This window comes from Lepidochelys kempii, chromosome 16 (assembly GCF_965140285.1).
Source record: "Lepidochelys kempii isolate rLepKem1 chromosome 16, rLepKem1.hap1, whole genome shotgun sequence".
Classification (NCBI taxonomy): Eukaryota; Metazoa; Chordata; order Testudines; family Cheloniidae; genus Lepidochelys; species Lepidochelys kempii.
Genome location: NC_136395.1, coordinates 25,161,117 through 25,182,153, shown reverse-complemented (window position 1 = coordinate 25,182,153; position 21,037 = coordinate 25,161,117). Strand labels below are relative to the sequence as shown.

The window sequence follows — 21,037 nt, the reverse complement described above, 5'->3', positions numbered from 1 at the left end:
AACCCCCAGGGGTTGAGAGGGGCTGGGGCTCAGAGTGAGGAGCAAACCCAGATCCCTCTCCCTTCCTCTACCACCTTCCTGGGCCACTAGCGGGGCTCTCGGTGCCCCACGAGCAGGGGCAAGGGGTGACATCCTAGCGCTTCCTCCCCCGGCCAACAAAAGCGTAGGACCCGCCATACCAACATCAGCCATTTTGTCACAACCCACATTACTAAATGAAGGTGGATTCCTGATGAAAGTGACACTAGCTTCAGGTCCCCAGCTCGTGGGATACAGGCGCCATCTAGTGCCGAGCCGAGGGAAAGGCCAACCCACAAGGAAAACAAGAAGTCATGGACTGCAGCTAATAAGAGTGCTTGGCCCTTCCCGTGTTCAGAGGACTCTACAGACTCCACTAATGAATCTGCGCAGCCCCCGTGAGGCGTGAGGACTCTGGTCTTGTCTTAGATTGTAAGGTCATTGTGGCAGGGCCATCTTTTTGTTACAAGTTTGTGCAGTGCTTGGTGCAGCGGGGCAGGGGTCTCAGGTGCGAATGCTATACCAATAAAGCATTGCAGTAAATACTACTCCAGTTATGCAGCTGGACAAACAGAGGGAGTGAGGTTATGTGACCTGCCCAAGGCCACACAGCAAGTCAGTGACACAGCTGGGACTAGATCTTGGGGACCTAGATTTCGGTGCAGGTCATTACACTGGGTTGCCTCCATGAATGAAAAGTGTTTTCTGGCAGGGACAAAGAATAAACCTGGTCAAGTATCTGTAATGTGCTTATTTGCCTAAGAACTATTGTTAACCCATGACAAGCACTGGAAGGGTGCTTATCAGCATGGCGTCGGCACACCACAAGACATCAACTTCTGCAAAGGGCAAGTGGGCTAAGGCTGGAATTAGGTGTTAGAGAAGAAGAGGACTGGGCTGGGATTGGGGTGGGAGCTTGTCATGCTGCTGGGCTCACATCCAGTATTTCTGTGTCTCTTAGGCACTCATCAGAGCCTCGAGCAGGGAGCACCGAGCTGGAGCCATGGGGACTGTGGCGCTCTATGTGCTTGTTTCTAGCGTGATACAGAACTGCTGCGTGAGGAGCAGCCAGTGCAGGGCGGAACCAGGTACGTGTGATGTGGAAGCCCCTATCCCTTGGAGCAGGCTTTGGCCCTCGCAATGCTGGGCCTCTCAGTCACTCAGCCGGGCTGCAGCTTTTAAGAGTGCCACAGCCATAATAAAGTCCCTGGAGTTGTTCTGATGGGTCCAGGGAGACAGACGCATACTCAGGAATCTCTTTGGCGTCCTAAAGCATCCAAAGCCCCAGGGCTCTGTGAGCTCCGTCAGCTGGGACACAGAGTTCTGGATGCCCAAGGGCAGCAGGCATTGGCAGCAAGGAGGCCCTTTGATGCAGCTAGATTCTGGAGGCTAGTCCTATTGTAGCCATGGTGGCTAGTGGCACTTGGCCTGTTCTGATCCATCCCACTAGCCCCAAACACGAGCTGCTGCTCTGAATGGCCTGGGTTGTTTCAGATCCGTCCTTTTGCAAGGTGTGTGGTTCTGCTGCATCTCTGTGGAAGGGTTAGAGCTGACGCTGGACTGTCCCTTCTGTCCCTTGCAGTGCTTACCTCCTGCCCAGGGGATATTGTAGCTCAGCTGAACCAGCCACTGACTCTTTCTTGTGCTGCTTATGATGCATCTCTTCAGATTCCTGCTGCAATAGGTTGAGAGGCATTGCTGACCTTAGCTCTCAGCAACGTTCCTGGGCTGAGGGGGCTCCCTTTCTTTCTCTGTGTTGCTGAGAACGCGGCAGGGAGGGACAGCAGGATGGCAACGCTGACCGTGAATGGTGGAGGAGAGAGCACAGCTTCCCATGGTCTGTTGGGGTCACATGTGAGTCTGCTAACAGCCATTGCTAACCAGGGCCTGTCTGTCTGGGGCCCCCACTTTCCTGAAGGAGACAGATGGGTTTTCTGGCTAATGGGTTCAAGATCATCCTGACTGTTTCTTGCGCTTCCTTTTGCTTGAGAGGATGGAGACATCAGGCAGCTCCTGGAGGCTGTCTGTGAAGGATGCAAAGGGTTTGGCTGTACACAGGAGATCGGGGGTGATGGGGTCTCCAGCACTACAGCAGTGACACGCACCTGATCTTTTATAGATGGAGAAGTGAACACCTGGGATGAGGGAGTTGGAAATACCCCAGCCTCTGTCACCAGCCTCCTGCAGGTAAATCTGGCATGTAAACTTTGTGGTTGAGGTCCTGACCTCAGCGGGAATTTGGCTACTGGCTTCAGTGGGGTCAGGATTTCACTCCTGTTTCCAGTTCCCCTTTGTGGGATAAAGCTGAACCTCCCATGAGGTGTCAAGTGGGGGTGTTGTGCTCTCAGTATCAGGATGGGAGCAGCAACGGACAACCATTTCCTCACCTGGCTGCCCATGGCCTGGGGATAACAGAGCCTTGCTCTGTGGGAGGCCACCTGGCAACAGGAGGAAACTTGGCTCACGCTTGCATTATACCAGGTCATGCTCTGCCCCAGAGACTGGAGCATGGTGATTGGCAGGGCCCCACGCGAGGAGATGGGGCCATGATGAGGCTAACACAGGGCCTGCTCCAGGTGCAGAGCCCCAGGCGGCACCCCCAGCCACAGATCCACTCCTGGGCCTGCCTCTCAGCCAGACTGACAGCGTATCCAATGCACTTTGTGTTTTGCAGCTCAGACAGGCTGATGCCAGAGGAGAGGGGCTCTCTGCCAAGGTCCCCCTGGTAAAAGCAAGTGAGGCAGCTCACACAAGGGGAACCAGCTTCCCCTCACGTCCTGGGCCCAGCCCGGATTCAGGAACCTGTGAGTGTCAGGTGTGATGCGTGTGTCAAGGGGGGTGCCACGAGTGTTCTCCTGCATGACACCCTCCAGGCCACGCGTGCTGTCTACCTTGCCCCCCTGAGCTGGACTCCCACTGGCTCTGCTGCAGGCATCATCCCTTGGCTTTCTCTAGGGCTTCATGGCATGTGAGCCTCCTGCTGGCAGTGGCCTGAGCATGGCTGGGCCTTGCTTGCCTCTTGCTCACATAAACGCTCTGTCAGGAGTATCATGCCTTTCCGGTGCCCATGTTACTTCCCAGGGATTCCCTCAGCCCTGGCTGGCTGACGGCTCTCATTCCTCTGTGCATGTTATCACCACCCAGACATGCTGACATCATAACCCCTGATGGCTCGCTGGCCATCATCCACCTGCCTGGAGACGTCACCCCCCAGGGGCTGCTCCAGAACAGGCCCCAACTCTTGCCTCGGTCCCCATGAGTAAAGGTTTCTGGCTGGTGTTTCCCTGACCATCTTGCAGGGCCCCTAGCGTTAGGGCAGCACTTCTCTCTTTGTCTCCAGCCTTTAGTTCCTCCACCTCGGGGAGGGCCCTGCCTGCTGGAGAGTTTTCTGCCCTGGTGTTGCCCTTGGAACAGGAAGGTGAAGGACGTGGCACTGCAGCCCCAGCAGGGAGCGCTGCCCAGCGGCCACCTGGAGATATCGAGCATCCCTCAGGGATGTGGGGCAAGGAAATCCCCGCTCGCCACAGGAGCAAAGTGTATTCTCGGCCTGCTGGAAACGCTACAGGGATGGTACGATTGTCCACCCAAAGGAAACAGGACAATGCCACCTGGCCTCCCGTCACGACAGCAAGGTAACGCACAGAGGCCAGTTGCTTCCGTTCATTACATTAGCCTGCTGGTGCATGTCATTGTTCTGATCTGAGGCCCAGACCCACAATGTAAGTTAGGCTCCCAAGTACCTTTGTGGATCTGGGCCTGACTGCACTACCTTTGCAGGCAGAAATCTCCACCTGCTTCCAACTGGCTCCCCGTCCTGGAGAAGCATGACATCCCGGTGGTTGTGGGGGTCTCTGTGTCTCTGGCTTTGATATTCATTTCCATGGGGGTGTATTCATTCCGCCAGAAAATAGAGCACGCCAAAGGCAACAGTACCTGTGAGTATTTCAGCCCTGGCTTCCGAAAGGCAGCATGTTCTCCAGGGGCATAACGACCCTTGCACTCCTCAGAAACAGTTTGGAGCAGTGTTGAAAGCTCTGGGTTTGTATTTGGCAGGTATCCACGCTGTCCCGCTCTCACTGAGGCTGGCAATATAGGGGTGACACTTCGGGATTTGTTTCCTTGGCCACCTGGAAACAGCAGGCTCAGGGGCAGAAGTGACTAGAGAGGTGAGAGCTCACTCCATTTCTCTGCACTTCACTCCAAGTTGTGCGTAGGTTTGGGGTTAGACGGAGGTGAAGGTTTAGGGTTTGTGGTAGAGGAGGGTTGCTGGTCCCTGGATTTATCTAAAGTAGAGATGGGCCCATAGCAGAACCCCAGTTCTGAGCAGCCCCAGCTGCTGTGGAGGTTCAGATCTGGATCTGTCCATCACAGCTGGCTCATCTCTTCAACGGGCCAGAACCAAACCCTGATCCTTGAGTACATTTGGATCCAGATTTCAGGCCCATCTCTGCTCCAAACCTGAACATGAATGTTGTTGATGAAAGATGTGTGTGTGCACAGCTGGTATGCAGCCTGCCCCTGCTCTCTGTCTACCAAGGGGGCAAAGCCACAGGAGGAAGGACACAAGACTAAAAGCCGTGCTGGAAGGGGAAGGTGCAGGGAGTGACTTTAAAGCTACTCACACCCTCCCTGACGCCAGGCCCCTGATTCAGTGTTTCCCGTGTCTGTGATTTACAGCAGACACGTGCAGGAATGTGGAGAGTCTGGGTCTCATGAGGGACTGTCCCGTCGATGAGATGAACTCTGCCAATGTCTGCCATTCAAACACCACATCTTGCTAGCGCTCAGAGGTGCTGCTGCATGGGTGTTTTGGTGTGTTCGTTACAGTCTCTGGACATTGCCCCAGGAGTACTTAGTTGCTGGACTGTCAGGACTGATGCGCTGTCCCTACCAGATGGCCAGCTGCTCTGGCATGCCTGCCCTGCATGATAGCTGACTCTGCCTGTGCACTCTGCCATGTGGCTGAATAAACACATCTGTTTTTTCCCGCAGCTTCTCAAAAATCCTCTAATTCTCGGAGAAGGAGAAATTACTTGGACGTGGATGAGGCATACGAGAACAGGTGAGTTTGTCCCACTGTATACACAATGGGATTGTGAAGTGGTGAGGCTGGTTGTGGTTTCAAATCCTATGTCCCAGCAGCAAAACTCTGGAACTCAGAGGTGCTCGGGCACTAAGGAACAGTCCGTACCAGCTGCTTCAGGGGTCACCTAGGGATGGGCTCACTCAGGAATGTGTACGAGAGACTTTAGTTTTACCCTGCAATCAAATCTGCAACGTATTTCAGTGGGGGCCGGGGGAGGTGGGTTATGACTGGCAGATAGAGGAGCTCTGCTACCTGGATTGAAAGGCTGTGAACATGGTGAGTCGCTGATGAAATGACCAAGATGTGGCTTTCACTTAAAATACCAGCCCGCTGTTCCCCATCCCTGACACCTCTCCAATCCACAGGGCATTCGAAGTTGAATGCACTGTCGACGCTATTGAGCAGAATCCATACGACAGCAGCACGTCCCCCCACCTGCTGCATTCCGACCCCACGCTCCCTGCAGAGGCGGCTGGGCACCGAGAGGAACCTCCGGGTGTTGCTGCTGGCAAGGCTCTGCAGACAGCACAGGCCAGGGCAGCGGTAAGGTGCACCTGGTTCTGTTCTGGTAGCTGTTCCCCCCGCATTAAAACTCTCTGAACCCACCTCACCCCCGTACCGCAGCACTGCACCGCGATCCCTGCCTCTGTCCCCCACCCTGTGTCTCACATCACCGCCTGCCAGTGTCGTGTGTCCCTGTGAACTAGCCTCTCTCCCAGCCTCAACACAATAGAGCGTCCCATTCCTGTCAGTGACTCCAGTTCCAGTCAGGTGGGTCAGCCCCTCCGCAGGGGTAGATCAGTGTAGCTACTTTGACGTCCGTGAAGCTAGGCCGCTCTACAGTGGCGAGGGTCCGGTGCGGTATCTTTAATCTGCCGTATTTACTGGGTGGATTGTTTTGATTCCATCCAGTCTCTCTCGTCTGTATTTCAAGCTGTCTAATGTCTCCTGCCCCTCACTGTGCTATCTGGGTTCAGGGCTGCATCCTGTGTCACTCACAGAGCTGTTCTCACATTACTTAGGAATTGCTGGGCGGGAGCACGGCTCCAGTTGTGTTCTCTGCTCCTTGCGACGTGCATGTTGCGTCATACCAGGACTCCCCAGTGTCCCTGCAGCATGAGTCTGCTCATCAGGAGAAACACCCAAGCCCTCACAAAGCTCCACCCTCTTCTGTGTCTGCGGAGTTGAAGAGTGCCAGGCCCGGGGAGCCTGGTGCAAGGGCCCCTGGCATGTGCTCTGTAACCTCTCCGTCTCTCCAGCACATTGGCACCACGCTGTATTTCCACGGGCCTGAGCCACTGCTCCGGAGCATCGTACCGCTTGGGAGGAACGCCGGTGGGAATCATGGCCAAGTTACTGCAGCCCCTTTGGTGGGGATGGTGGAGTGTTCCCCTCCCAGAGCTCAGTCCAGCTCTGAAACAGTCAGGATGTCTGTTACAGTGGAAATACACCTGTATCCTTGCAGCCCAGAGATGTCATCATCCCTGGCAACCACTCAGACTGTCTCCGATTCATCTCCTCCAGAGGCAGCAGGGGCAGCATCCCAGCAGCCAGCTTCGCTGGTAGGCCCTGGTATGTAAGCACCATTGCTACTGTTGCTGTGGCTGTATTTCTGACTGCAGGGTGCTAGGCCAAGGGCAGGGGACCGGCTGGGTCAGACTTTCTGCTCTGGAAACCCTGACTGGGAATTGCAGCAGAGTATCAGGTCTCGGCCTGAAGTGGATCATTGGGTAGACAAATTACTTTCCCCTCTAAAATTAGGTGCTGGCTCTGTATGTACCAGTACATTGGGCCAGACGGTGGGTCGAGCCTGTCTCATGGGCACTGAGCCCATATTGGCTGCCAGGCCAGAGAGGGCATTTGAGGCTTACAGCATGGGTATGATTGGTCATTAAAGATACAGAGCAAAGCCAAGCACAAATTCCATTCTAGGTAATTTTCTGCACTCCTAACTTCCCGCTTCACTTTCTGTTCCAAACTGTTGTGTGGGGTTGGTGTGTATTGTTAAGCTGTTGCATGTTCCATCTCAGAGGTGGCTGCATTTCAGTGGGGGACAGAAGCAATCCCTGTACAGTTTGTATAAATAGTTAATAGGGTTTGGGGTTCCTCCTGGATAAAAACTCTGCATATCGTGCTCTTTACTGCACAGCTTCTAAGCCTGCTGCTGCTAAGGAGAATTCCATTTTTTGAGTCTTTTGTGAATTCTCATGCACAGAGGGTCCTGCTCATACACTCTTCTGACTTTCACAGGGCCCAGGAGTTTTTTGTGACTGGATTAAAACTTACCCAGTGAAGTCTTGAAGAGAACAAAATAACTCTTCTCTGGCAGAGTGAGGCCAGGAGCAGCCGCGTGCCCTGATGATTGGTGCTCCTAAGTGGGTCAGAATATTCTACTATGTATATGAATGTTTGTTCTTTGGTCCTCCTCATCTGCTCCTGTCTCTAGCTTTTTGAGTCGCTCTCCTCTGTGCTACATCAGCCACAAACCCCCCAGCTGCAGAATGTCTAGCCATAAAATAGCAAGAAGGCGCTCCAAGTCATCAAATCCCTTGGCACTGTGTGTCGGTAGAGTCACAATTAGGGCTTGGGACACTCTTGGCTTGGAGAATGAATTGAGGACAGTTACAAGACCATTGTTTTACTGTGCAGATTGCAAAGCCCTGTGTCTTGGGAGCATCCAGGGAAGGATACAGCGAGATCATGGGCAAACACTGCAGCACCATGTGCCTGTAGCAGAAGAAGTCCCATTCTGACGGAACGGAAGCCGTGCAATGAACCCTACAGGAAGCATTTCGTGTGTCTGGCATGGAGATGTGTGACATTGTGACTGACTGGATATCTCATTCTGTGATGTGGACACAGAACCCTGCTGGGGGAGATTAACATCGGGGTAGATGTTATGCTAGAGAGACGCTGTGAAAGAATGTAAGCGCTGTGTTGTCAGCATCTGGAGCTTTAAAATAAACCCATGGTGACATGGATGAAATGTCAGTATGCGGTCAGTTCATCATCAGCAACGAACACAACAGTAGCTGTGGTGTGAGCAGGCTGCATGGCAGAGAGGGGGCTGTATGCAACTGGGAGATCAGCACTTCATCTGGGGGGGTCCTGCACGGGGTGGGAGGGGTCTATTGACCACACCACAAGAGAAGGGCTGGGTGGCTGGAGCAGAGCTGGAAGGTGGTGCCGGGGAATAAAGGGTGCTAAGATATGGCAGGTGGGAAGAGAGAGTGGGAGCAGACTCCCTGTGCACACACCCCAGGGCTTCTCTTAAAGCAAAGGATATTTGCATGTATACCTTCTGAGATGTTCATCTGGCTAAGCTGCTATAATGCTACAGAGCATCACCAGTACCCACTCCCACACTGCTGCATGCTGTACCCTGGCCAGAGCATCTCTGGCAATGGGACTCTTCACCCGAACGCCAGTGATTTGCCAGCTCCTCTGTACACATCATGTTCTTTTTAGTACTTGAGTCTGGTGAGTGGATGCCTGAAACGCTTCTGGAAGAACTCAGCTGGCCATTATTATTCTCCATCTGCCTGGAGGTGAAATCACTTTCTCTTTTATTGGGATCACAGCTGACCACTCTGTCACAAGTGAACACTGGGGAGCGTTCAGACTCTCCAAACAAACATATCACTCAGAGAGCTGCATGTCTGCAATGCTAATTTGGGGATTAGAATGTCTCTGCTCATCACCAGTCTGTATTTACTGAGGCACAGACCAGTGGCTGTTGGAAACGGGGGGCACGGGGGGGGGGGGGGTATAAGGCAGGAAAACAATGCTCCTAGGTCTGTATTGAGCTTTGGAGTGTGGAACCTCAGGAGGCCTGAAGCAGGGCATATATGTCTTCTCGGAAGAGAGTTTTCTGAGCTATTTACACCAGGAAAGTTTAAGACCCATAGACTCAATGGGCCAGATTTTGACATCTTTGCATGCACTGAGTAGTACCTTCCTCTATGGGAGCAGTGGAACCGCTTGTGGAGTGGGGTACTTCTCAGAGTGCGTCAGGGTGACAGAATCCGGGCCCAATCCAATTAGAGGCAGAAAAGGCCTATTAAGAGATTGCCTAGTTGACACCTAAGCACTGCTCCCTGTGGTACAACGGTGTGGTTATTTGGCTGGTCTAGGTTTGGAGTTTCCATGAGCTCTGACAGATTTTACCCCAGCCCTTCACTCCTCAGCAATATCTACTTCCCAGCAGTATTTTAAACTCCACGTGATGCTGCAGAATGGAGCTCCCATGCCTCTGAAGAAGCATGAAACTCAACAGCTTTCCTGCTCTCTCAGAAGCACTTCGCTTTCCACCTTGCGCTGGCAAAGACTGAATCAGGTTGAACTCTCGATTTATTGCCAGAGCCCACTCAGCACATTAACGGGACCTGGTTCCCAAAGCTGGACAGCGGGCTCTTCCAGGCCCAGTTATCTGACGGTGCCGAATTGTACATGCAGTTCAGGTGATCACTTTTGCTAGCTTGCCCAGAGTGTTTGAAAACTGGCTGAGCTGGGTGTATGAGAAATGATTGAGCTCCGATTGGTTTGTATAAGGAATAACCTAGGACAGGCATGTACAGTACATGTATGCTCCAGCCATATCATGCAGAGTAATGCACTGGGGTCTGCTCTCACCCCCGTCCCCTCCCAGACATTCTTAAAGCCATGGAAGGGTTACTGACCTTGAATCTGTGTAGGACAAGGGGAAAAGCCCTGAGGCATTGAGCAGGCTATGGATGATTTTCTTTCCCTCTCTGTCCAAACCAGAGACCCTCTGAGAAAATCCTCATTGTTGTGATTTCTAAGGATGCTGTCTGGGGTGGTCGGTCCACAATATAAACACACAAACCATTTGGCCACAGCAGGAAAATAAGAGCAGCCTGAGAGATGACCAAGTGTGACGGCCAGCTGGGGTAGACAAGTGGCTGTGTACTGCTCCACCCCTACTCAGCTGGTGGGCGTAGGTGCCTTGCAGTCCCGGTGCAGGAAAAGTACGTGTGATAGCTGCCTTGTGCAGTCAAGGTGCGGGGGAGATACTGAGAGCAAAGGTTCTGACAGCAGCGAGAGGCAGAGAGTCCACTGGAAAACAGAACTGGCTTAGAGCAGAGAATTTGCTAGCAGAAGAAGCAGCTTGCGTGGAGATAGACCATTATGGTGTCTGTAGCATTTAGATGACTCAGGCTCTCCCTGAGCTAGTACCAGCCTCCCTCTCCTTTCCCCTCTCCCAGCCCTGGGTGTGGATAACGCCCAGAACCAGGGGGCCTCCTATTCTATTGGTACATGGTGCAAGGAGCATACTGTCCTCCTCCTTTGTGCCTGTCTCTCTCTGCAAGGGAGGACTTTGTACCCAAGGCCGTGGGGTACAACAGGAATCGTTAGGACAATAATGAAGGAGGAAACTCATTGGCCCAGCCTCAGAGGAGCCACAGTAACATTAGAGCTCAGTGGATGGTTTGCCATTTTGATGGTCACCAGTTGCTGTTTCTGTGCTAGGATCTGGCACGTGGAATGCCACATACGGACACCGCCTGACGTTGAGACACACGAGCTTCTGGAGCGAAGCTGTCTTCACAATCTCAAAGCCAGTCGAGCCGCCAAAAGTGCTGGGCTTCCAGTATTCTGGAGAGCAGATGGGGTTTCCGAAAAGCCCTTTCAGGGAAAACGGGGCTCCAATCTCCACCATACTCTCCCCAAAAATAGAGTTTGGCTGGCATTTCTCAAGCAACAAACCAGGATAAAACTCCAAGGCATTAATGTCTCCGTATAGCTTTTCCAGCTCCGCCGCTTTCTCCTCTTCTCCTGCATCAACAGAGAGACAGAATGTCTTAGTGAAACAGTCACTCAGAAGGGAGGTTCCAAATCCGTACAAGACACAGGACTTTTCAGCTGCTCTATCTCTGTAATCCAGAGCACCAACTGAACGGTCTGACTGACTCTCGGGGCCATGTCCCACCCACTCAACCACTCATCTGCCCTGCAGTAGGTAACAACCCTTTCAAGTAGGCAGTACCTGGCAGTTTTCAGAGTGGGGTGAGTAGTAGTAAGCTGTGGCGGGATGTTTATACATCAATCAGTTTGAAAGCCTACAGTAGGGCTACTGGTTGGATGAGCTGTGTGTCTGTGCTCCCACACTGTACGTGAGGGGTCTGCCTTGGGCCGAGGGAACCCCCAGGGCAGTGCTAGCCCCTTACTGGACACACACTGCCAGCAGCAGCATGTAGGTCATGAAATCTGACCTGTTAACTCCTGGAAGGATTTGTAGGGCTTCATGGAAAACCTCTTCCGGTACTCATTAAAGGGCTGCAGCCTCAGCAGCCGTGATTCCTCAATAACTCCAACAGCCACTTTCAAGAGGTTGGTATTGATGGTTTGTCCCCCACCGATCTGAAACACAGGAAGGATAAAAGAAGAGCAAACTTCTGTTACAGTCAAGCATTGTCACTCCACTCGGAACTGCAGAAACCTGACAAGTATGCCAGATTACACGTCTCATTAGGTCTTTCTAATGCATCCATCACATAGGTGCCACATGACTGAAGATAGTCAAAATCACAGGTCACAGCAAGAGAGCGAGAGAACCACCAGAAATGCTAACCAGAACGGTGTCACAGCAGCCAAGCCAGATCAGACAAATGGCCCATCTGGTGTGGTGCCCAGTCCCCAACAGTTGTTAATGCCAGCTGCTTCAGAGGAAAATGCTAGAAAACTAGACTTGGCAGAATTCCATTTTTATTGTTTATAATGTTGATAGATAATATTGATGTTTATTTAAGTGTTTTTTTATTTCTGTCTATTTAAATTTTCACAGTTGCAGGGAATTACTGGCTGATTAGACAATGGGGGGAACATATCAGACAATAATGATTTAATGACAGTAGACATTGAGATTCAAAGGTTAAACCATTAAAACACAAATTGTCAACATTACATCAAAACAAACCAAGGAAATATCCTTAAACCAAACTCTCAAAAGTTCTCAAGCAGCATTTTTCTTTCTTTGCCTATCTGTAAATTTCGATGGAAATATTTTTTCACTGGTTTGTATACAGTGAAATCACCAGTTTACCAACAAAAATCTGATCCTTCCAAGGCTACAGAAAACCCTGTACTGAACAATTATGCAGTAACCTGTCAATGGAAGGGTGGCAATTATTTCTTTCCATTAAGGAAGCAAGCTGGGCATTCGGACAGCAGCAAATGGGAATATCTGACTCCCCATGTTGAATAAAAGTTTCCCAAGAAGAGAGAAAGAGACGCCTCAAACGCTGTCAATGTGAATTAGTGAAGGAAAACAGAAAAGGAGGACTTGTGGCACCTTAGAGACTAACAAATTTATTTGAGCATAAGCTCACTTCATTGGATGCTCACGAAAGGGTATGCTCAAATAAATTTGTTAGTCTCTAAGGTGCCACAAGTCCTCCTTTTCTTTTTGCGAATACGGACTAACATGGCTGCTACTCTGAAACCTGAAAGAAAACAGAGACACAGTGGCAGCAGAGAACAAAGGATGAGGCCAGGCTGTTGTCCTTTACCATGAGCTCCTGGGAGAGCTGTTTGATTCAGAGCCACTGGCCTTTAAAGAGGATTTGGGGGAAGGAGTAATAGAAAGTAATAATTAGAAAGACCAAAAAAGAATTGGAAGAACAGCTAGCCAGAGACTTCAAAAGTAATAGCAAAATTTTTTTTTAAATATATCAGAAGCAGGAAGCTGGCTAAACAACCAGTGGGGCCACTGAATGATCGAGATGCTAAAGGAGCACTCAAGGATGATACGGCCATTGCGGAGAAACTAAATGAATTCTTTGCATTGGTCTTCACTGTTGAGGATGTGAGGGAGATTCCCAAACCGGAGCCATTTTTTTGGGGTGACAGATCTGAGGAACTGTCCCAAATTGAGGTGTCATTAGAGGAGGTTTTGGAACAAATTGATAAACTAAACAGTAATAAGTCTCCAGGACCTGATGGTATTCACCCAAGAGTTCTGAAGGAACTCAAATGTGATATTGCAGGACTACTAACTGTCATCTGTAACCTATCATTTAAATCAGCTTCTGGACCAAATGACTGGAGGATAGCTAATGTGATGCCAATTTTTAAAAAGGGCTCAAGAGGTGACCCTGGCAACTACAGGCCAGTAAGCCTCACTTCAGTACCGGACAAATTGGTTAAAACTATCGTAAAAAACAAAATTGTCAGACACCTAGATGAACATAATTTGTTGGGAAATAGTCAGCATGGTTTTTGTAAAGAGAAATCATGCCTCACCAATCTACTAGAATTCTTTGAGGGGGTCAACAAGCATGCGGACAAAGGAGATCCAGTGGATATAGTGTATTTAGATTTTCAGAAAGCCTTTGACAAAGTCCCTCACCAAAGGCTCTTAAGCAAAGTAAGCAGTCATGGGATAAGAGGGAAGGTTCTCTCATGGATTGGTAACTGGTTAAAAGATAGGAAACAAAGGGTAGGAATAAATGGTCAGTTTTCAGAATGGAGAGAGGTAAATAGTGGTGTCCCCCAGGAATCAGTACTGGGCCCAGTCCTATTTAACATATTCATAAATGATCTGGAAAAAGGGGTAAACAGTGAGGTGGCAAAATTTGCAGATGATACAAAACTAAGTTAAGACCCAGGCAGACTGCAAAGAGCTACAAAAGGATCTCACAAAACTGGATGACTGGGCAACAAAATGGCAGATGAAATTTAATGTTGATAAATGCAAAGTGATGCACCTTGGAAAACATAATCCTAACTGTACATATACAATGATGGGGGGTCTAAATTAGCTGTTACCATTCAAGAAAGAGATCTTGGAGTCACTGGATAGTTCTCTGAAAACATCCACTCGATGTGCAGCGGCAGTCAAAAAAGCGAACAGAATGTTGGGAATCAAGAAAGGGAGAGAGAATAAGACAGAAAATATCATTGCTGCTATATAAATCCCTGGTATGCCCACACCTTGAATACTGCGTGCAGATGGGGTCACCCCATCTCAAAAGAGATATATTAGAATTGGAAAAGGTTCAGAAAAGGGCAACAAAAATCATTAGGGGTATAGAACGAATCCATATGAGGAGAGATTAATAAGACTGGGACTTTTCAGCTTGGAAAAGAGGCAACTAAGGGGGGGATATGATAGAGGTCTATAAAATCATGACTGGTGTAGAGAAAGTAAATAAGGAAGTGTTATTTATTCCTTTTCATAATACAATAAAAAGGGGCCACCAAATGAAATTAAGAGGTAGCAGGTTTAAAACAAACACAATAAAGTATTTTTTCACGCAACACACTGTCAACCTCTGGAACTCCTCGCCAGAGGGTGTTGTGAAGGCCAATAGTATAACGGGGTTCAAAAGGGAGCTAGATAGATTCATGGAAGATAGGTTCATCAATGGCTATTAGCCAGGATGGGCGGGAATGGTGTTCCTAGCCTCTGTTTTCCAGAAGCTGGGATTGGGTGACAGGGCATGGATCACTTGATGATAACCTGTCTGTTCATTCCCTTTGGGACACCTGCCATTGGCCACTGTCAGAGGACATGATACTGGGCTTGATGGACCTTTGGTTTGACCCAGTGTGGCCGTTTTTATGAGGACAGGTGGAACGTGCCGCAGACATGTTGATTATTGCCTGTGTTATGGCAGCCCCCACGATGTGCCAGGGGCTACCTGCACCTCTGGAGTGGATTGTGCCAATGAGGCATCCCCTGCTGGGAGAGGCAGGGGGCAGCTGCATTGCCTTGGAGATGGTGGGGGAGCACTAGGAGTCATCCTGCTCCTTACATCCTCCCCACACCAGAATCTGGCCCCACCAGGAGATGTGGCTCCTTCCCCGAGCCACTTCCCATGCCCCTTTAAAATCATACAGCCTGCTAGCACCATCGCACTGCAGAGCAACATTCACACCTGTGGGGCTGTGTAAGTAGCCCGCCTCCCCCAGCAGATTGCGCACAGGAGCTGTTCCCTGCCTCTGGCCGACAGGTGCCCGTGTCCAGTGCCATACCTGTCCTGCCATTTGCTTGGAGAAAGACTCCACCAGGGCCTCCACCCCATAGTCCAGAAGCATGGAAGTGTTGTAAATAAACTGCTCGTAGCTGTATTCATCCTCCTGGATGGTGAACGAGTCCGGCATCAGCGCATGCCAGTGGTAGAGCTGGTTGAACTCCACGGCAATCCGGTTCTGGTACTGGAACTGCATGCCAAACAGCAGCTCCGGGTCAAACTTCAGGTGCAGGAAGTACCCGCTGAGATGCTGCACGTAGTCCTCAATGACGATCTTGATGGTCTCTCCTAGGAGGGGGAGGAGAGACGCGCAGGGAAGCGGAATGTCAGCCAGCAGCAGAGGCAAGCGGCTGCGGGCCAGTTAGTTCCTGGGCAACAGCCACAGGTCCTGGCTGTAAATGAGCCAGCGTCCTAACACCTGGAGCTCGGAGCGTTTAACAGAGATTACAGAGTCGGCGCTAGGCATAAGCAGCTCGAGGGGTCCCCCTATTTGCTCATAATCATGTTTGGGAGGGGGGAATATTCCTGCTTCGGGCCCACGGTGGGCTAGCACCACCTCCGGGGAGAGAACATCACCATGGGTGCTCTGGTGATTGGCATGGAAAGAGGTGTGCTGGATTAAACATCCAGTGTGTTGTACTAGATCTGCCTTCATATGTCCCATAAAACAGTCCCCAGGAGGTTCTTCTATCACCTGTGACCTCTTGGCTCGTCTGGCTCTTATTTGTCTCCTAGGAAGGCAGGTGTAAGCCACAGTGTGCACCTGGAATCCGTTAGCGGAGAATCAGCCCTTCTGTGGGTAACTCTCAGCCTAGGATGCTGTCTTGGTACTGACACTCCAAGGGCTCCCCCTTTGGACCAATTCGTCTACTGAGCCAGCGTCTGCCCAGCACGGCTGCTGTGTTACGAGGGCCGATAACTAGCGCGAGAACAGCTGGGGCGAACGATCACTAGGGCGGGTGAGACAGGAAAACAGCCAAAGGGTGCACCCAGCAACCCAGGAGAAGAGCTGTTTAAGGTGCCTCAGGGATATAATTTGGATAATGGATTGAAGTTAATTAAAGGAAAACATAGGCTGAAAAACAAGGCAGTGCCCCAATAGTGAGATCTGTAGGGATCTGGGATGGTCTCGGGGATCAGAGAAACTCATAGGGCACTTAAAATTGGACAGTACAAAGCCCTGGAGCCCAGGGAATAATCATGCATTGAAAAAAGGACTGGATGGCATTTAATACGTGCTGTGTTAAATCATACTCTGTCACCTCCTCCAGCCCCGCAATGCCCTGCTCTCCCCAGGGCCCATGTCCAACCCCTGCTCTCACCGATGAGGATGAGGCGGGTTGTCTGGAAGAGCTGCTCGTCGCTCCACGTTGGATGCTCCTGCTTCAGCACGTCGCAGACTCGGTTGTGCTCACGAAGCCAGAGGGTCGCATACATCATGAGCCCCGGCAGCAGGCCGAACACCTCCTGGCCCACAGCCAGCTGCTTCTCTTTGGGAGTGCCGGCAGGGTAGATCATGTGAACTGGAGCATCGAGGACCGTGGGTGGATACATCTCTCCATCCACTACCTTGGGGAGACAAGAGCAGGCTGGCAGCAAGGAAAGGAATGGAGAGAACTGCCCTGGCCAGCCACTGGGTAGCCAGTAGATCCCCGTGCTCCAGCACCGCCAGCCGCAGCTGGCTCCCAGTCAATGTTAGCGCCACCTCCCTGCGTAAGCCCCTGGGCCTGCGCTCTGGTCTAAGGGGGACTCGCTTTACAGCAGGGGCAGTCGCTGCCAAAACCTTGGAGCCTTGCTTCCCTGCCCAGAGCTGAAAGGGCCTGAAGGTGGTGTCTAAGGCTTAGCTGTGCTTTGGAGATGAGCAGGGTCATGAGCAGGTCCTAGGGTCCATGCACTGGTCACACTCCTGGGTGTGCTGTCCCTGCTGGCTCAGAGATGGTGCAGGCAGGCCTACGGCTCAGTGGATGCTGCTAGGAGAGTGTCTCCCAATGAGTGTCTTACCGCGGAGAGCTCTCCGGGGCATGCTGCAGTAGCAGACCAATGGGGCTTCTCACACAGTGCTCAGCAAGAGGCTGTGGATGGGTAAGGTTTCCAAAAGCTCCTGTGTGACTGAGAAGCCTTCAGTCCTCTGGTTTCCAATGAGCCATGGTCTTGACATGCCTGCATCCCTATGGAGGATGGGACCGAGGCTCCTCAGTCTCTCAGACATGGTAGCAGGTTTCCCCTGCAGTGGCTGTGGGAGGGAGCCAGATGTGGGCAGTGATACAGTCAGATGTGGAGAGAGGTGTTGGCTGAGCACACCACACGGGTGGCTGGGGGCCCTGGGCTGAGAGCTGCAATACCTGATATTTGAGCTTCCCGTCTCTGAAGAGCCGCAGCTGGTGCTGACGCTCCAGGTTGTCCCCGTACAGGTGCCCAAGGTCCACCTGCAGAGAGAGGCCAGCGTTACCCTGCTGTGCACACAGCTCGTGCAGACAAACTGGGCCAGTCAGCTGACCCCGTGCCCCACTGGCAGTAGGGCTAGACAGCAGGCCCCAGCCTTCGACAGGGACCCAGGCAGCTGGGAGCCCCGGCTGAGGGGGCAAGCAATTCACTCTGTAGCCATGGTGCAGCCATGCCACAAGCACCGGCAATCCCTGCCCGTGGCTGTCTGATGTTCCAAGCAGCCTCGGGCGCTGGGGACTATTTGATGGGTTGGGGAGGGTGAGCGCCCTGCAGCCTGGAGGTCTCTGCTTCTTCCAGGACAGGCTTCCCCATATGGCCCTGTCCTGGAAGGCACCTCTGCCTTTGGTCCCCTCTCCTGCTCTTCCCCTTCTCTGTCTGAATGTGCACTTGCACTCCCCCCTCCCTCCGAAGGGGTCCTCTTCCCAGGATGTGAACCCCGACTGCTCTGAGCCTTGGATACAGGAGCTGAGTTGTGGGTAGCGCTGGGGATGACATCACACAGCTGCAAGTGTCTTTCTCCCGTTCAGACTGCTGGAGCAGCCAGCTCCACGGTGAGCCCCCTGTGAGGCGTGGGCCAGCTTCACGGGAGGCCCATCTCCTTACCCCGTGGCCCAGGGCCTTGGTGAAGCCATGCCCCATCTTCCCAGATGTCTTGAAGAACTGGTGAGTGAAGTGCTGTGCGAAGAAGGCAAACATCAGGTTGGTCCCCTGGGGGTCCCTTTGGAACCGCTGCCGGAGCAGAAACCTCTCCGCAAAGAGCTGAGGGTCAGGGAGCTGCTTCTTCCCTGCAAAAGAAGGAAACAAACCCAAGTTGGGAGCTGTCAGCGCATCCAGCCGGTGGGGCTCCAGATACCTTACGCTTCAGAGCAATTCAGCCATAGCCCCTGTCACAGGGAGAAGAGGGATGTCTCTGCCCTTCGCTCGGGGGGCCGGGAAGCCACCAGCAGCTCTGCCATCCCGTTACTTATTTGCAGAAGTCAGTGCAGGTCAGGAACAACTATCAGGGTGTCTCATGGGGACTGCTTCAGCTGTCGCCCATTAAAATCAGTGGGAGACACTTGTCTAAATAATAATCTATCTCAGCAACTCCAGAGCACTACTGTCCACCCTCTGCACGAGGGTTATTCGGCTTGGAGGTTTTCACGTGTACCTTGGCTATCTGGACAGGAATTAGCGGCATCAAGCAGCCCCCTCCCAGTGGCGACCCAAAGATGTAACCTACCCAGGCATTCGCTCTGACTGCAGCCCGGCATGGTCACTCATCCCGCTGGCTGTGCGGAACTTGCTGGGCCCTGCTGGTCCATTAGCAAAGTGAATGCTCCGAGCTCCAGGTGTTCAAAGGCTGGGGTAGGGCCTCTGCTTTCCTCTGAAGGTTTCAACCCTGTCTGGGGTCCTTGGAGAGGATGAGCTTAACAGGACGGGAGGGAGGCTGGGGGCGGGGAGGGATGCAGCTATTAGCAGCATGCTGTCAATTTAGCTGACCATGAATAAGAACAGCTCTTCCCTAAGGGGCTGCATTCCAGCCGGGCCGGTGCCAGTTTAAACCCCCAGAGTGGCTGCCGTCACCTAGTGCTCCTGCCATGGCTCCCACGCGGAGGACGATCCCCCAGGCTCTGCTCCCCTGAAAGATGGCCCATTGACAGCGCTGGAGACTTGAGGGCCTCTGGGAATCCACAGAGCAGACACAGCACAAGCAGCGACAGGACAGGGCAGACCCACGCAGTACCTCAGCTTGTGCCGTTTGAGGAGGGCGTTGGTCCTCCAGAGCCTGTCGCTGAGCTCCCAGGGGATGGGTCAGCCCGCGCCCACGGGAATGGAGCCTTTGCGCTCATTGCCTCAGAACCTCTCCCTGAGGGAGGTCCGTTTTGGAGAGTACTAGCCTGGCTGGATTTGAACCAGGGATGAAGGACTCTGCCGTCCCGTCCCTAGGGTGGGAGCCCTCAGGCCCCCCGGAGGTGAATTCTAATCACTCCTCTGGTAATCAGAGGAACATTGACCCTCGTCCTCTCTTGCGTTCTGGGGCTGGGAGTAGGGGTTTGGCGCCAGGTTCCAGACTGCTGGGGTCACGCTAGTCAACTCCCCTGGGCATGCAGTGTGAGACTACGCTCCGAGGGGCTGCAGGGGGCAGGGATGCTTGGGGTGCTGGATTGACTTGTCCTGGGGACAGCACTTCCCCCAGACGGGTGCCAGGAGTGGCCTTGATTTTTAGTAGCTGTTCTTCCGTTGCAGTGAAACTCCTGGAAAGAGTGGGAGCTAATGACCCCTTGAGGTGCCGGGGCCAGCAGCCTGTGCAATATGCGTAGCCAGAGCTCTGCCTCTACCGGAGCAGCTGGCAGGGGTGACTGTGGATTGGGATTGAGGCGGCATCACACAGGGGTGTTACTACGAAGCTGCCCCTGCAAAACCGAGTGCAAGGAGACTCCAGCACCCAGGCTTGCGGACATCCTGAACATGGTCTTTGCTGAGACAGGCACTTACCGCTGGTTCCCATAGGAGTCGGACAGTCATCGGGTACCGGCGGAAGGACCCGGGTGAAATAGCTCACGTTGGAATGGGCTTCCCAGCTGATATATCCGTACACTGAGTTATACGTGGGGGGGCTTGGGATCAGATTGGCCCGGACTGAAAGGAGAGGGAAGAAAGTCACCTGCAGCCGGGCAGTCCTAACACAGATGTGTTCATTCTGCTCTGGGTGGTTCCCATGTGTACCTGTTCCTGGAACAGCACCAGTATGACAGGGCCTGGCTGGCCGTGGCACTGCATACACACACAACAGGATGGAGGGATGGGAAAAAGTGGAACAGGGGCAGGAGGGGGAGACACTGCTGGGAATGCAGGGATATGCATGGGTTTGTTTTCTTGTGAAGCCTTTGCAGGGCGAATGCAGGTTCCTGAACTCGGATCCAAGCAGGTAAGTAAAAGGGGAACTGATCTGTAAACATCTTCCTTTGAAAATGTAAATATAGTTTCTGTCCCTGATCTGGAGTCAAGCAATCTTCATGAAAGTTTTGCTGTTCTCCTTTAACTAGTGACTCAATGATTCCCAGAGACCTGTCCTGCTGCAGAGCTCCAAGGACCTGAACTAAAATATTTATGCAAGATAATAAGCTTTGCGGCATGAGTGAGTAGAGAGTTTATGGTTTGCTGGGACCATTCTCCCAGTGCTAGCCCTCCCTGCTGCCAGAACACCACAGGCAGTTGGCCGTGCTGACATTTAGGTACCTGTCTGAACACTGGAGAGCTGCATATTTTAAATTTTTTAATGTTGCTGGGTTTTTTTCTATTAACTTTTTAAAGTGCATTTACAGAAACAACAAACATACTATACAAAACTTCTATCAGAACTTAAAATTTAAATCAATTATTTGTATTGTACAGGTTACCAACAAACTAAACTGGTTTATAAAAATCCAACTAAAATAAAATTATTAAGATAAGATAAAGAACAGAAGCCAGGTTCAAAGGAGGGGGATAGAAATGGGGGGACAGAGAA

At 52.0% G+C, this 21,037-nt stretch overlaps 2 protein-coding genes across 5 annotated transcripts in view; one reads left to right on the top strand and one right to left on the bottom strand.

Annotated features, from left to right (window-relative positions):
- The first annotated feature begins 459 nt into the window (after positions 1–459).
- LOC140899155 (uncharacterized) lies at positions 460–8,845 on the top strand. The gene is made up of 10 exons (XM_073314096.2): positions 460–526; positions 980–1,106; positions 2,138–2,205; positions 2,693–2,822; positions 3,359–3,650; positions 3,796–3,953; positions 5,011–5,080; positions 5,470–5,647; positions 6,127–6,676; positions 7,754–8,845. The coding sequence occupies exons 2-10, from the start codon at positions 1,022–1,024 to the stop codon at positions 7,855–7,857; spliced, it is 1,635 nt and encodes a 544-aa protein (XP_073170197.1). The 5' UTR covers positions 460–526; positions 980–1,021; the 3' UTR covers positions 7,858–8,845.
- PTGS1 (prostaglandin-endoperoxide synthase 1) overlaps positions 5,790–21,037 on the bottom strand; it is a 38,874-nt gene continuing 23,626 nt past the window's right edge. For 3 of the 4 annotated variants that reach the window (XM_073314093.2, XM_073314095.2, XM_073314094.2), the window contains 7 exons: positions 20,023–20,166; positions 18,148–18,329; positions 17,442–17,525; positions 16,422–16,668; positions 15,101–15,387; positions 11,338–11,485; positions 5,790–10,900 (listed from right to left, as the gene is read on the bottom strand). In XM_073314093.2, coding sequence (XP_073170194.1) covers positions 10,536–10,900; positions 11,338–11,485; positions 15,101–15,387; positions 16,422–16,668; positions 17,442–17,525; positions 18,148–18,329; positions 20,023–20,166 — 1,457 coding nt within the window. In that variant the 3' untranslated portion in view covers positions 5,790–10,535. The remainder of the gene's footprint in view (positions 10,901–11,337; positions 11,486–15,100; positions 15,388–16,421; positions 16,669–17,441; positions 17,526–18,147; positions 18,330–20,022; positions 20,167–21,037) is intronic. The other variant, XM_078849068.1, reaches the window with a different exon arrangement.

Excerpts from the sequence above, each read along its gene's own strand:
- LOC140899155 (XM_073314096.2), top strand. The coding sequence starts at position 1,022 with ATGGGGACTGTGGCGCTCTATGTGCTTGTTTCTAGCGTGATACAGAAC. Across the intron at positions 3,651-3,795 it reads CCTCCCGTCACGACAGCAAG|GCAGAAATCTCCACCTGCTT; the intron begins GTAACGCACAGA and ends CTACCTTTGCAG. Across the intron at positions 5,648-6,126 it reads CAGCACAGGCCAGGGCAGCG|GAATTGCTGGGCGGGAGCAC; the intron begins GTAAGGTGCACC and ends CACATTACTTAG.